Source organism: Podarcis liolepis, assembly GCF_965112155.1.
Source record: "Podarcis liolepis genome assembly, chromosome: 15".
Lineage (NCBI taxonomy): Eukaryota > Metazoa > Chordata > Lepidosauria > Squamata > Lacertidae > Podarcis > Podarcis liolepis.
Window position 1 is genome coordinate 30,657,969 of NC_139566.1, and position 14,781 is coordinate 30,672,749.

A 14,781-nucleotide genomic window follows, 5' to 3' on the forward strand; every position below is an offset into this window, starting at 1 on the left:
AGCCGCTTTGCTTCTCAATATACTCTGGCTGGCCTCTGTTATTTCGCCTACCAATAGGGAACCCACTTAAGGACTCTATATGGGCTATGGAATACCCCATAAGGGAAAAGGAGGAGGTTTCTTCTTATAACAAAACTGAACCCTGGGAAAGCACCCCAGCACCATGGCATCTTTCGCCACTTGGAGATTGCAGTGGGTACAACACGGCGTTCTTAATGTTTGTTGCCTTATTGTTCATGTGCGTGCATTTCATGGCTTGCACGCTTACGATGGAAGTGTGAATGTATCTAACAAGGACTTCTTCCACAACATCAACAGGAAGGGGCTGCCCGAGACAGATAGCGAAGCAGATATTTAATATTTTGGATGGGGAATGAATGGGACAGAGGCCTCCCATCATGGAAAAACTAAGAACTCTGGATTTATTCATTATAATTTCAGTTTACATCGTTTCAGCTTTTGTTTCACATTGTGCGTTATGTTCCCTCTTCCCCAAAGCAGATCACGACATCTGACAAAGTTGAAAATTTGGCACAATTCTGTTCCCAAGGCTGCCCCCAACTTGGCGAGTCAATTGTGGGGCTATGCTACCCATTTCAATGCAACTATACACAACTTGTAGATTGAGGTGTGTATCTTATAGGCTAGGCCAGCCTTTCCCCTTTGGGTTATTGGATGCTGCTAGATTAAACCCCCATCATCTTATAATAATAGCGCCTCTCAGCTAGGGATGATGGGAGTTCTGGTCCAGCAACATCTGAGGATCCAAGTCTGGGCTAGATTACTTTTCCAAGACTAACAACAGACAGGGGGGAATTAGGTGCAAGTGACGCTATTTCTGTACCGGGGGGGAGGGGAGCGTGCTGAATTCAAATATCAAGGATGCTAATTTTTTGTTGCTTAGGCACTTTGCCGCCATCTTGGAAAATGGCCACCAATGTTGCCGTTTTTGGTTTCTGCAAGTGGTCTATCAAACCTATCAAGTTTTTTTCCCCCATCTTTAATATTCTGCAGCTACCTTCGCAAGGATTACAGGACATTAGCTGGCAGCAAGGCAGACCCGGCAAAATGTCTATCGACTCGGGTAATGGCAAAGGTACCAATCGACAAGGACACTGGGGCAGCTGGAGCTTTTGCTGAAGTGAGATAAGTGAGATCATCTAAAAACAAGTTGGCTGCAGCATCTTAACGGTGGGGCTCCACACAGGGAATAGCTGACCTGGTCCAGTTCTGTCCCCAAAGCAATTCAAGGGCAGGACTAATGTTTAATTAGAGTTTTTTGAACCCTAAAAGAGCATCTTGCTATATACATAAGTTGCCTCTATATATTCAGCCTAGAACTATTGATATGCGTGAAGCACCATGTGCTTTCTGGAGGGTATATCAGAAAATTTTGATAATTGTGTAGGTCACAACTTTTGTGATAAAGCCACTTCCGCCCTGCAAAAGAGGTGGTGTTGCGGGCTTCACGCCCCTACCATGTGTGCGGCGGCTGGCGCTCAGCCTCCACGCGATTGAGGGAATCCCCAGCCGTGTCACACCCTGGACAGCCAATCGGCTGGCTCAGGGGGCGTGGCCTGCCCTATTTAACACAGGCATGGCCGGGGATCTCCCTCTGTTGCTTCCTCCAGCTGCTCCTGTTTCCCACCGTCCCCCCATTTAAGGTTTTCATCATTGATCTTGCTATGGACCTCGGTTGGTCGCCATTGAGGGGCCTGGTAGGAATTTTTTCCACTTGGCAAATTGGCACCAGCCACTTGGTTTTCGCCTTCCTCATAGCAAATCGCCACAACTTTATTGGTATTGGCGGTTAGGCATTGGTATTGGTATTGTTATGTAGATGGAAGGGGGGAGGAAGCGCCATCACCTCCCCCACATATTGAAGGGTAGTCCGATAAAGGATTCCAGGGGGCATGGCCCTGTCCAAAGCCTATGGAGGTGAGGGCCTAAGGCACGCCCCCCGAGCGGTGACCCCGGGGGAGTTCCTAGATGTTGCACATCAGAGGACTCCCCCTACTGGTGGTTAACCCTTCCCGGACTTCAAGCGGACGGGCTGAAGCCAGATATAGTCGGTTAGGACCAATTCCTAAGCCAATACCGCTCATCACCTGTAACCAATAAAGTTGTGGCCTTAATTAGCCCATTAACCTTGATATTTGTGTCATGTGTCTTTATTTCCACTGGGGGGGGGACTCACCACAGAACATAAACAGGCCATTTTTGCAGGAAAATGCAGAAATATTAACAAGGCTGCCTTCAGGCATCAGTAAATTTGGCACCCTACATTTTTTGATTCAGCACACTTTTTTTTTTTTTTTTTTTTTTGCTAAGTAACACCAGTTTGCCACTAATTCCTTAGCAATGCCAACGGGATTTCTGGAGGCCACCTCAGGATTTTGAGCCAGTCTGTTAACAGGATGAAAGCACCTTCCCCCCCCCAAAAAAAATAAGCAAAATACAATCGTCAGATGTTGCGTTCTTTTCTCCTTGCCAGTTTTGTTCCAACTCGTTCAACGTTCAGATCAGCGGCTAGAAAAGTATCACAGTGAAGAAGCATGGATATGAAGATGCCATGAAGCCATCACCCATCGTAATTATTGAACTCAGTAGAGACACCTAGGAGGAGCCAGAAAGCTGGCCAATCAAAACAGCCAAGAGCAGAGGGAAGAGATGATTGACAGCCAGTGGGGAGCCATGGCTAACGGTGGCGTCTCTGGAAGCGTAGACTTTGCGACCATGAAGAGGCTGCGGTGGGCGGAAATTGTTGGTCATTTTCAGGGAAGTTGTTCCAGCGCTTTTGTAGTAAAGGGTGTTGACAAATGCATTCAGCTAAATAGAGGAATGAGAGAATGGTTTAGCAGTTACTAGGGGCTAGGTGCTGGCATGTAGAAAGATTTATAAACCGTTTGTCATATGACGCTGAATGTGGAAAGTGTCAGTTTGCATTTCTTAGTGCAGAAAGCGTTGATCTGACGTGTAGAGATATTTCCTATTCTACTGTATTTTTCGCCCCATAGGACGCACCGGCCCATAGGACGCATCAAGTTTTTTGGGGGGGGAATAAAGGGGGGGAAATTATATCCCCCCCAGGCGCTTGCGGGGCAGGCAGAGGGGAGAAGCGCTCTTCTCCCCGCCGCCTGCCTTCAGATCAGGTCCGGGGACAGTGGGGAGACGCGCTGCGCCTCCCAGCTGTCCCCGGAGCTTGCGGGGCTGGCGGCGGGGTCTCCCCGCCGTCAGCCTCCAAACCACTTCGGGAGACAGCGGGATGGCGGCGTTCTGCCTCCCTCTGTCCCCCGACCTTGTGGGGCTGGCGCTGGGGCTCTCCTGAAGCCTGGAGAGCGAGAGGAGTCAGTGCGCACCGACCCCTCTCGCTCTCCAGGCTTCAGTGAAAGCCTGCATTCGCCCCATAGGACGCACACACATTTCCCCTTCATTTTTGGAGGGGAAAAAGTGCATCCTATAGGGTGAAAAATACGGTAATTAATTCAAGAGGGTTCTGGAGGCTTCTCTGTGTGAAAGAAACAAGCAGAAGGTCTGTGATGTTTGGCTTATTCCTTCAGAGAAGCTGAGTACAGCTGGCCTAAACTGGTTCTGTTATCTCTTCTGGCTATAATAAGGCCAGAAGGAGCCCGGGTTTCACGTTCTCTTTCTGTCGCTCTCCCTTCTGGTGTGGTGTTCTGTACATAGTTTGCTTAGTGTTAAGGTTTAGACTTTTTATAAGTTATTTTAAGTTTAAGTTACGTCTGCTGCAACTGGAGTTCTTATGGACTGTGCCAATCCTGAATGTATTGGATTTGTGACCATTCTGCTCATTTGCCTTCAGTAGAAATAAAGCTCTGCTGGGTGAAATATTAATTGCCTCTGGACTATTTTGGGGGAATCCTGCAACGTGTTTAAGTTTTTACTCTGCTAACTATACAGTGGTACCTCAGGTTAAGAACTTAATTCATTCCGGAGGTCCGTTTTTAACCTGAAACAGTTCTTAACCCGAAACACCACTTTAGCTAATGGGGCCTCCCGTTGCCGCCAAGCCACCGCCATGTGATTTCTGTTCTCATTCTGAAGCAAAGTTCTTAACCTGAGGTACTATTTCTGGGTTAGCGGAGTCTGTAACCTGAAGCTTATGTAACCTGAAGTGTATGTAACCCGTGGTACATTGGAATCTGCCTCTGATCAATACTGAGTGGAATTTCAATGACATATGTCAATATATACCAATATATCACAACATATACCAGGGGTCAGCAAGGTTTACTGGCCATGGGCCAGACTGGTGCAGCGCAATGCTGGAAATCGCATCTGCGCATGTCTGCGGTGCCAGAAATCGCTTCTGCGCATGCCCAGACGCCGAGAATCGCGCCTGTGCAGAAGCGATTTTTGGCATCTGGGCATGCGCAGATGCACTTTCCGGTATCTGCGCATGTGCAGACGCGATTTCCGGCGCCACTCGGCGAGTCCCCGCGCCGCGCAGCACTGGTTTAGTGCAGCGCGCAAGGGACTTGCTGAGCAAGCTGCTCAGTTCAGGGGCAGCTTGTTGGCTGGTAAAATGGTCTTCGTGGGCCGACCCCTGACATATACCGATATATCACGATAACTGAAATAGGGATGGAGCTCTGTAGGGGCATGGGGTGGCTTCATGGTTTTTCCTGCATCGTGATTTTTGCTGGCACTTGCTCTTGCGATTCGCTGCCCCCCTTCATGAGGCAGGGGAGAGCTGAGCCCGCCAAGTTAACAAGGGCTGCAGGAATTGAGAGAAGCATTGGCTGGCTTCAACGTTTTCCCCACATTGTGATTTTTGCCATGCACACACTCACACATTGTGATTCACAAGATATTGCCAGGTCAAAAATTATGAATCCAATAACCCAATATGGACTTGAAACCACTGTGGCTGACAATGGCTGTGTTTTCGACTGACAGAGGCAGTATTTCTTTGAATACAGTGGTACCTCGGGTTACGTATGCTTCAGGTTACAGACTCCGCTAACCCAGAAATAGTGCTTCAGGTTAAGAACTTTGCTTCAGGATGAGAACAGAAATCGTGCTCCGGCGGTGCGGCAGCAGCAGGAGGCCCCATTAGCTAAAGTGGTGCTTCAGGTTAAGAACAGTTTCAGGTTAAGAACGGACCTCCGAAACGAATTAAGTACTTAACCTGAGGTACCATGTACAGGATGCTTCGCTAGATAAGCTATTGGCCTGATCCAGCAAGCTCTTCTTGTGTCATTTTAGATTGGGAGCCATTTTTGTTTTTCGTAAGCCACAGCCTTTTTTGGCTAAAAGGTGATACGGAAGGGGGGGCATGTCTTCTTCACCTCCTTCTTCACTACAATATATCCATTTATTTCCAATTGTCAATGTCAAAAGGGACTAAAATCTATAAAATTCATAGAAAATCAACGTGCCAATTTGCTCAATTTCTCTAGGACTCCATGACACCTCCCCTGTCCTCCATAATCCCTCAAGCAAGGTGTCAAGACCCTAATCCTGTCAAATCACTCTGCCAAGCCAGGTGGCAGACCATGCATACATGGACCATTGTCTTCTCATCACCGGGACTCAGGATGTGCTTTTCTGCGCGTATCTCCAGCTCTGCATATTCCCCCCTCCCTCCTCCATATGTTAATCCTGTGTGACCCAACCTCTTCTTAATGTATTTATGATGTAATCTGTGTAACCCAACCTCTTCTTAATGTATTCATGATGTAACTGGGATGTATTTTGCACTGTACTCTGGGACATGGAGGGAAGTTTCAAAAGTTCATGTCACCCCTTTCTCGCTGTTCAATCTTGCCTTGAACCTGTTGCGCAATAAACTTGGATCTTCTGCAGTTTGCTCCTGTCTCCGGCTGAGCTCATTTTCTTCCGCAGGGACCCGCGGACTTAGTCCGACGAGCTGGGTGGCAGAGTAACCCCACACCCAGATTTTACCGTAACAAAGGAGAAACAAGAGCAGCAACACAGAGACATAGAAATGTTTGGTTTTCTCACCTGTGGCTTGCTGATTGGGATGTTCTCTTCAAACACAGTCCATTGCACCACTTCTTCGCAGTTTGGTGTGGTGAGGGAGCCCTTGTAGCGATAATATTTGGAGAGTAAGGCCATGTTGGGGAGGAGGTTGCTCAGAGAAAACGTGGAGGCCAACTCGACATAATCCTCTAAGCAGAGAAACAGAAACAGAGAATTGGGGTGTGAGGAAGGGAAGCGAGAACTCCATTTCAAATGGAGAACGTACAGAAATGCATTGCCGTAGGGGAAACTGCTTTGCTAAAACGTGCCCGGGAGGGAAATTCGCACTAAGATCCTGCCTGATTTTCATGATCACTTTTATTTATTTTTTAAATGAATTGATGTGAAGAGGAAACACAAGACTACAAAAATAAGGCATGATGGTTAACAGCAACAACCAGGGGAAAGAAAGACATAACATCTTACAAGAACAGGAAAAAACACTATAGACAGAATAATTGCCACACACAGGAAGAATGAAGATATAGCTTGAGTTCCTCATTTGTAGCTTTATAAATCATTTAATGTGTCAATATGAATAAAAGTTGTTGTATAAGAGATTATTATTATGACTGCAATGCAATGAAAATTAATAAGATTTTGGAGCACAGAGATAAAGCAAATAATCAGTTCATCAAATCTAGCACACAGAGGGCCACTTTATCTAAATTATATAATTCGGTAGTTGAACAATTGGTATCAATACAGTGGTGCCTCGCAAGACGAAAAGAATCCGTTCTGTGATTCTCTTCGTCTAGCGGTTTTTTCATCTTGCGAAGCAAGCCCATTGACGGATTAGAGGATTAGCGCTATTAGCGCTATTAGCGGCTTTTAGCGGCTTATCTGCTGATCGGATCAGCTGATAAGCGTCTTAGTGGCTTAGAAAAAGGGGGGGAAGGGGGAAAAACCAGCAGGAACTCGCAAGACATTGTCGTCTTGCGAAGCAAGCCCATAGGAAATTCGTTTTGCGAAGCACCTCCAAAACAGAAAACTCTTTCGTCTAGCGAGTTTTCCGTCTTGCGAGACATTCATCTTGCGGGGCACCACTGTAATTGTATTATAAATTGGCATTGTTATAATGAGGCAATTATTGGATTGTAAGTGAAAACTAATAAAAAAAATTATTGAAAAGAAAAGAAACTGAAATTGGTAGATTCACCCAAACTTGTGGTTCGAGGACCCGACCCCCGCGAAGTGAAATGAAGACACAAGGACACGTGATATAAGGTTGATGGGCTAGAAAAGGCCACAACTTTATTGATTACAGCAATGAAAAGATATTGGCTTAGGCATTGGATCGAAACAAGTGGGTTTATTCACCAGTAGGTGGAGCCTGTTGATGCTAATCCAACTATAGGCTCACCCCTGCTGTCACAGAGGGTCATGCCATGGCCTCCCGCCAAGCAGGCATCGGACAGAATACACGACCCCCAGATTCCTTTAACGGAATACCCCTAAAAATTGAAGGCATAGGCGATGGCCACACCTAGCACTTCGACACACCACAACACATTATTCCAATGCCTAACCTACCCACCAATACCACAAAAGTTGTGACGATTGCTACGAGGTAGGCGAAAAAACCAAAAAGCCTAATGCCAAATGGAAAAACTCCTACCAGGCCCCCCCGGGCAACCAGGGCGACCAACCTAAGGTCCATAGCAAGGCCAATGACCTAAGCCCTAACTAAAAGGGAGTGGAGGGTGGGTGACTCGCAACGGGGCGACGATGAGGAATGAGGCCAGGGAGAGGCTGGCGCTGCAGCAAAAAAGCTGCTGAACATGCCCCCTCCGCGGCACCTGGTTGGGTGGCCACCGGGGGAGCGTGAGCGCCATCTAGGTGAGCTGGAGGCAGGGGGCCATGCCCCCTGCTGGGCAGTGCTCGGGCTCCCGCCCGCAACCACTCCCCTCTCTTTCAGGGAGGAGAGTCTTTGCTGGCATGTTGCTTTCCCTTAGGCAATAATCAATTGGTACCAAGCACTAGCAAGGTCCCCAAAAATGTGTGGTGTGCGTGTGGCCCTGATCCACCAAATCCAAGCATTCTAAAGGATTGCCTGAGGCTCGGTGCTCACCTGCATGAGTGATATTCCTCAGGCCAGTGACGATGGTGTTGTAATTGGTATTGTCTGCATCAGATACCTGCAGAGCAAAAATCTAGTATGCATCTTTGGTACTTGACCCATTGCAAATTCCCTTCGCCCTCAAGCTGTTACCCCTCCAGCATCAAGCAGACAAAGGTAACCAAACAGGATAAAGTCTCCTCCCCACATTGTAAACATGGCCTCCAAAAACCTTGCTTCAAGTACTTATTTCACTTAGAATTTTGCAAATGAACCTAAATTATGGATTGATGGATGGATGATAGATAGATGATAGATAGATAGATAGATAGATAGATAGATAGATAGATAGATGATAGATAGATAGATAGATAGATAGATAGATAGATAGATAGATAGATGATAGATAGATAGATGATACATAGATAGAGATAGATAGATAGATAGATAGATAGATAGATAGATAGATAGATAGATAGATAGATATAGATAGATAGATAGATAGATAGATAGATAGATAGATAGAGATAGATAGATAGATAGATAGATAGATAGATAGATAGATAGATAGATGATACATAGATAGATAGATAGATAGATAGATAGATAGATAAATAGATAGATAGATAGATAGATAGATAGATGATAGATAGATAGATAGATGATAGATAGATAGATAGATAGATAGATAGATGATAGATAGATAGATAGATAGATAGATAGATAGATAGATAGGTAGATATAGATAGATGATAGAGACAGATAGAGAAATAGATGATAGATAGATAGATAGATAGATAGATGATAGATAGATAGATAGATAGATGATATAGATAGATAGATAGATAGATAGATAGATAGATAGATAGATAGATGGATAGATAGAGATAGATAGATAGATAGATAGATAGATAGATAGATAGATGGTAGATAGGTAGATAGGTAGACAGATAGATAGATAGATAGATAGATAGATGATAGATAGATAGATAGATAGATAGATAGATAGATAGATAGATAGATAGATATAGATAGATGATAGTTAGACAGACAGACAGACAGACAGATAGATAGATAGATAGATAGATAGATAGATAGATAGATAGATAGAAAGATAGATATAGATGATTGACTCTTTATTTGAATCAGTCACTAGCCGTAGCAATAAAATAAAATGTACTGAAGATAGAGGTAAAAACTTAACTATAGAAAATACATTTTGGGGGTTTTACATCATTAATCAAATGATAGATATAGATAGATAGATAGATAGATAGATAGATAGATAGATAGATAGATAGAGATAGATGATAGAGATAGATGATAGATAGATAGATAGATAGATAGATAGAGAATGAACATATATGAATGTGTGTCTCGTGTAGGTACTTCAAATAACGTAACAGCAGCTGCTTCTCGGGAGATACCTTAAACAAGAAGCCCAAGACAGCAAGTCCGTTGGGGTGCCCTTTGGCTTCTGTGATGGTTTTGTACTTGGTGTTCATGTGAACAATGTGGAGCTGTGGAAAACAAAACAAAATGAGAGTTTTTCAGAGCAACTTTGGGGATATTCATTCACTGGCAGACTTTAAAGCAGGGGAGGGGTATCTTCAATCATGATCTTCTGGACCACCGCCTCACAGACGTGGGGATACAGGGCATAGTCCGTAACTGGTTGTGCTCTTTTATCTCTGGTCGGGGACAGAGGGTGGCACTAGGGAGGGAAATGTCGCGCCACTCCTTGGTGTGTGGAGTGCCGCAGGGCGCAATTCTCTCCCCGATGCTTTTTAACATCTTTATGTGCCCTTTTATGGTCAGGGGTCCCTTTATCATTTATGGTTACACTTAAAACACTATTTAGTAAGACTACCAAAAGAAACTTTGCCACGGCCACTGTGATATCATTAGACTTGTCGTCCAGAAGATATATAGTATAGTAGTCTTCAGATTTACCAGGCCAATTTGCCAGTAGGGATTTAATCAATAGATCCCTTAAAAGGTAAAGGTAAAGGACCCCTGACAGTTAAGTCCAGTCGTGAACGACTCTGGGGTGGTGGCGCTCATCTCGCTTTACTGGCCGAGGGAGCCGGCATTTGTCCGCAGACAGTTTTTCCAGGTCATGTGGCCAGCATGACTAAGCTGCTTCTGGCGAAACCAGAACAGTGCACGGAAATGCCGTTTACTTTCCCACCGGAGTGGTACCTATTTATCTACTTGCACTTTGACGTGCTTTCGAACTGCTAGGTTGGCAGGAGCTGGGACCGAACATCGCGGGGATTTGATCCGCTGACCTTTCAATCGGCAAGCCCAAGGCTCAGTGGTTTAGACCACAGCTCCACCTGCATCCCAATAGATCCCTAGCTTGCTCATATTGTCCGCAATGCAGCAGGATATGCCTCATACAATCGCCACCCTAAGAGCATACACAGAGCCTATTCTGATAAGGGATGCCTCTTAGTCTGCCATTTAGCACTTCTGATGGAAATACATTTAATCTGGCTTTGGTAAAGAGGCCCCGTTAAGTTGGCACAGACAGATTTCTAAAATATGCAGGAAAATCGTACCCGCAATGAATTCCTACTGCTATCGGACCTCAGATAACATGAGATTGAGATCGGAGATCGCTATGTGATATGTCCCAAGCCTTTGCCTCAGAGATTCAAGGGCAATATCATAGCCCAGATGGTACAAGATGGAAGGTGGCATTAAGACTAAATAAATATCGTCTCGGTCTCCCTCTCCCGGGGGGTTGTCTGTATGAATCTGCATTTTATTCTGAATCTATGTTACTGGTTTTTGGACCACAATAAAGATTATTCTTATTATTATTATTTACCGTATTTTTCGCTCCATAAGATGCACTTTTTCCCTCCTAAAAAGTAAGGGGAAATATTTGCGCATCTTATGGAGTGAATGCAGGTGGGTGGGAGGCAGGCAGGGAAAGCGGCTCTTGCAGGCTTTTCCCCAGGAGGGAGAAGGGACTGACTGGCCACGTCAGTCCCTTCTCCCGCCTCGTAGAAAAGCCCGCAGGAGCCGTGCACACTTTAAAGAGCGCACGGCTCTTGCTGGCTTTTGTGGGAGGTAGGGGAAGGGACAGAGGGCAGCCCCTCAGTCCCTCCCCCCACCTCCCGGAAAAGCCCCCAAGAGCCGCACTCCCTTTCACTAGCTGCGTGGAGCGTGTGTGGGGCTCTTGGGAGCTTCTCCCTCCTGGGGAAAGCCTGCAAGCGCCGCACACAGGCTCCACGCGGCTCGTGAAAGGGAGCGCTGAGCAGAGCCTGGGATGCATACAGGCTCTGCCCAGCGCTCCCTTTAAAAAAAAAAAATTATTTTTTTCTTGCATTCCCCTTCTAAAAACTAGGTGCGTCTAACAGTCAGGTGCGTCTTATGGGGCGAAAGATACGGTAGTAGTCACGGAGAATCCTGGGAATGGTGGTTTGTTAAGAGTGCTAAGATCACAGAGCTGCAACTCCCAGAACCTTTAACAAATGACAGTTCCCAGGATGCTCCAAGACTGTGAAAGGGACGTCATGCTATGAGCGTATGGTTTGGACGGGACCTATATGTCTTTTACCCCTTCTCTTGCCACTTCCACTATCTCTGCGGAATTGCTCTGTGCGTGATTTTGTAGACCGATCTCACTTCCATGGCACTGTTATGGCATTTGACATGCTGTCCCCAAAATGGCCGATTGTAGCTCTGAGGTAAAAACAAAACACCTCATTATATTTTTACAACCTGTTTTCATACTCTGTATTTAACGGTTAAAGATAATCGAAATGATAGGACTAGTTGCCTGTGATCATCCCAGAGTCTTCTTCTTTTTTTTAATAATGAAAAAGAACCCTTTCATGTCATCTTCATTTCAGCTATCATGATGAATGGCTGGTTTGTCCATCGTTTAGCAAGATCAAAAGGTGGAAGGGCCAGGGGTCTTGCCTAATTAGTAGCTTCTTGCTAAATATAATACAGAGAGCTGATTTAGGGTTATTCACTGTACGCCATTTAATGGAGTGGCTGTTCCCTATTCCAACAAACAATATCAGAACCTTGTCTCCACTTCTACCCTGAAGGTTGGAGACAGATCAATTTCTAAATAGATCAGTCTTGGAAAATTGGAGATGGTGTGATTACGGGGGTCATTTCAGGCACTGTATTTCTTGATTTTATTTTATAGTACTACAGTGGTACCTCGGGTTACATACGCTTCAGGTTACAGACTCCTCTAACCCAGAAATAGTACCTCAGGTTAAGAACTTTGCTTCAGGATGAGAACAGAAATTGTGCTCCGGCGGCGCAGCAGCAGCAGCAGGAGGCCCCATTAGCTAAAGTGGTGCTTCAGGTTAAGAACAGTTTCAGGTTAAGAACGGACCTCCGGAACGAATTAAGTACTTAACCCGAGGTACCGCTGTACTGTATTTTTGTTTTGTTTTACACGAACCTCTTTGAGCATAAATGTACTTGGGGGAAACGTGGTCTACGCTGTGATTATGACTAAAAACACATTTGCACCACAGATTTGCAGAACAATTTTTACTTATTTCTTGCATTTATATACCCCCCTTTTCCTCCAAGGAGCTCAAGGAGGTAGATGTGGTTTGTCCCTCCCCGTTTTAAACTCACAACAACCTTGCAAGGGGGGTTAAGCTGAGAGGCAGTATCTGGCCCAAGACCCCCCAGTGAGCTTCATAGCTGAGTGGAGATTTGAACCCTGGTCTCCCAGGCCTAGTCCAACACTCTAACCACCACACCACATTGGCTTTCACAAGTATACAGTTTCAAACAGACATGGCTTCCCCCAAAGAATTCTGGGAAGTGTAGTTTGTTGAGGGTGCTGAGAGTTGTTAGGAGCCCCCTATTCCTCTCACAGGGCCACAGTTCCAATAGTTCCCTGGGGAGGTTAAAAAAAGGACTCCTGGACGGTTGAGACCAGTCAAAGATGACTATGGGGTTGTGGCGCCCATCTTGCTTTCAGGCCGAGGGAGACGGCATTTGTCCACAGACAGATTTCTGGGTCATGTGGCCAGCAGGACTAAACCGCTTCTGGCACAAAGGGACGCTGCGACGGAAGTCAGAGTGGATGGAAACGCCATTTACCTTCCCACCGCAGTGGTACCTAGTTATCTACTTGCACTGGCGTGCTTTCACACTGCTAGGTTGGCAGGAGCTGGAACAGAGCAATGGGAGCTCACCACGTCACAAGGATACGAACCACTGACCTCCTGATCAGCAAGCCCAAGAGATGAGTGGTTTAGACCACAGCGCCACGCTGGGAAGAGGGAGGGATTGTTAAACCAGTCTGAGAACTGTCGATCTGTGAGAGGAACAGGGGTCTCTCCTAACAACTCTCAGTGCCCTTAATGAACCTCATCTCCCAGAATTCTCTGGTGGAAAGTAGTATCCTAGTGATTTTAATGTATAGTGTGAACGTGGCCTATGACTATTCTAGGTGGGGCCTTTTCAATGCCGCACAACATTGGTAACAAAATAAAAGTTGGGAAGCTCAATGTACCTCCATTGGGTACTGCTGACCATCAACAGTGTGCTCTGAGCCATTTCGACTGAGGTCCCCCCAGTGGAAGTGGAAACTCAAGGCCCGGTACGTGTCCTGAAGTCCTCCTTTGGTGATGTTAATTTGATCTGCAGCAGATGCTCCATCTAGGTTCATGACAACTGCCAAGGAGGCCCGGTCAAAAAGAGAGAGTTCAGAGACAGACAGTACTACACTAATGCAACACAAGACCCCAGAAAGGTTCTCTAAACATGCATGAGAAAACACTTGGCCCAAGGTTATTTATGCATTCTATTACTGCGGCCCGTGCTTTGTTAGCCCCAAAATGGAAAGCGAGCGAGGTCCCAACCAAAGAAGAATGGCAACTCAAGTTGAGACTTAACATATATGTCAGAGCTGCTTCCAGATCCTAGCTCACAGAGGATCACGCTAGCCAGCGATCATTAAGTAAAAGTCTTTATTGAATTACAGTTTCCATTCTCAAGCTGCTGCGTGCAACTCTACGTCTAGTGGCTAGATCGGCGAAGCTCCGTCTGAGTCTCCGCCCCTTGTGCACCAACTTAATATCCTAGCCCTGCTCCACCTTTTCCGCCTGACTGTTCTCCTCTGGGTCCCTCTGCCCCCCGGGGTCTCTTCCTTCCTGGATTCTTCTGACGCCGACCCCCCGGACCCTCCTGTCTCCTTGCGCCGGGCTTTAGGACCTGGCTCTCTTTCAGGGCTGCCTACTGCGTCACTTTCCTGTGCATTTGAACTTGGCGCGCGCGCCCAACCTTCCACTTTCCGTCTAACCGTTTCTTCGCTCCCCGATGGAGGTGTGGCCACTCCTGACTCATGCCCTCCCCCCTGTTGTGAGCTGCCAGCGCTTGATCCCTGGCTCCCTTTCTCTTCCCTGCTCTCCGGCGGTGACGCTGGTCCCGATTTCCAACTGCTCTCCTCTGAGTCCCCTCTGGCTCTATCTTCCTGGGGTGTCCCCCTAGGCTCCCCCCTTGCCCTGGCCACTGGTGCTCCTTTCTGTGAATCTTCTGATTCACTGGAAAGACTCGAAGATCTCGGGTCGTCGTCATCACTCATCTTTTCTTCTGCCTCCTCCCCCTCGCTCTCTGTTTCCTCCCTTGCCCTTGCCTCTGCTCCTGAACCCCTGACAATATAGAATAAGAGAACAAGAAGAACATAAGTTTAGAGAAGATTGGAAAATGTATATTGAATA

General features: G+C 46.2%; 1 protein-coding gene across 2 annotated transcripts in view; it reads right to left on the bottom strand.

Moving 5' to 3' along the window:
- Positions 1-396: 396 nt before the first annotated feature.
- Positions 397-14,781, bottom strand: part of LOC310695095 (carbonic anhydrase 15-like) — a 55,811-nt gene continuing 41,426 nt past the window's right edge. For both annotated transcript variants that reach the window (XM_083479071.1, XM_083479070.1), the window contains 5 exons: positions 13,575-13,735; positions 9,493-9,585; positions 8,078-8,144; positions 5,989-6,155; positions 397-2,829 (listed from right to left, as the gene is read on the bottom strand). In XM_083479071.1, coding sequence (XP_083335197.1) covers positions 2,617-2,829; positions 5,989-6,155; positions 8,078-8,144; positions 9,493-9,585; positions 13,575-13,735 — 701 coding nt within the window. In that variant the 3' untranslated portion in view covers positions 397-2,616. The remainder of the gene's footprint in view (positions 2,830-5,988; positions 6,156-8,077; positions 8,145-9,492; positions 9,586-13,574; positions 13,736-14,781) is intronic.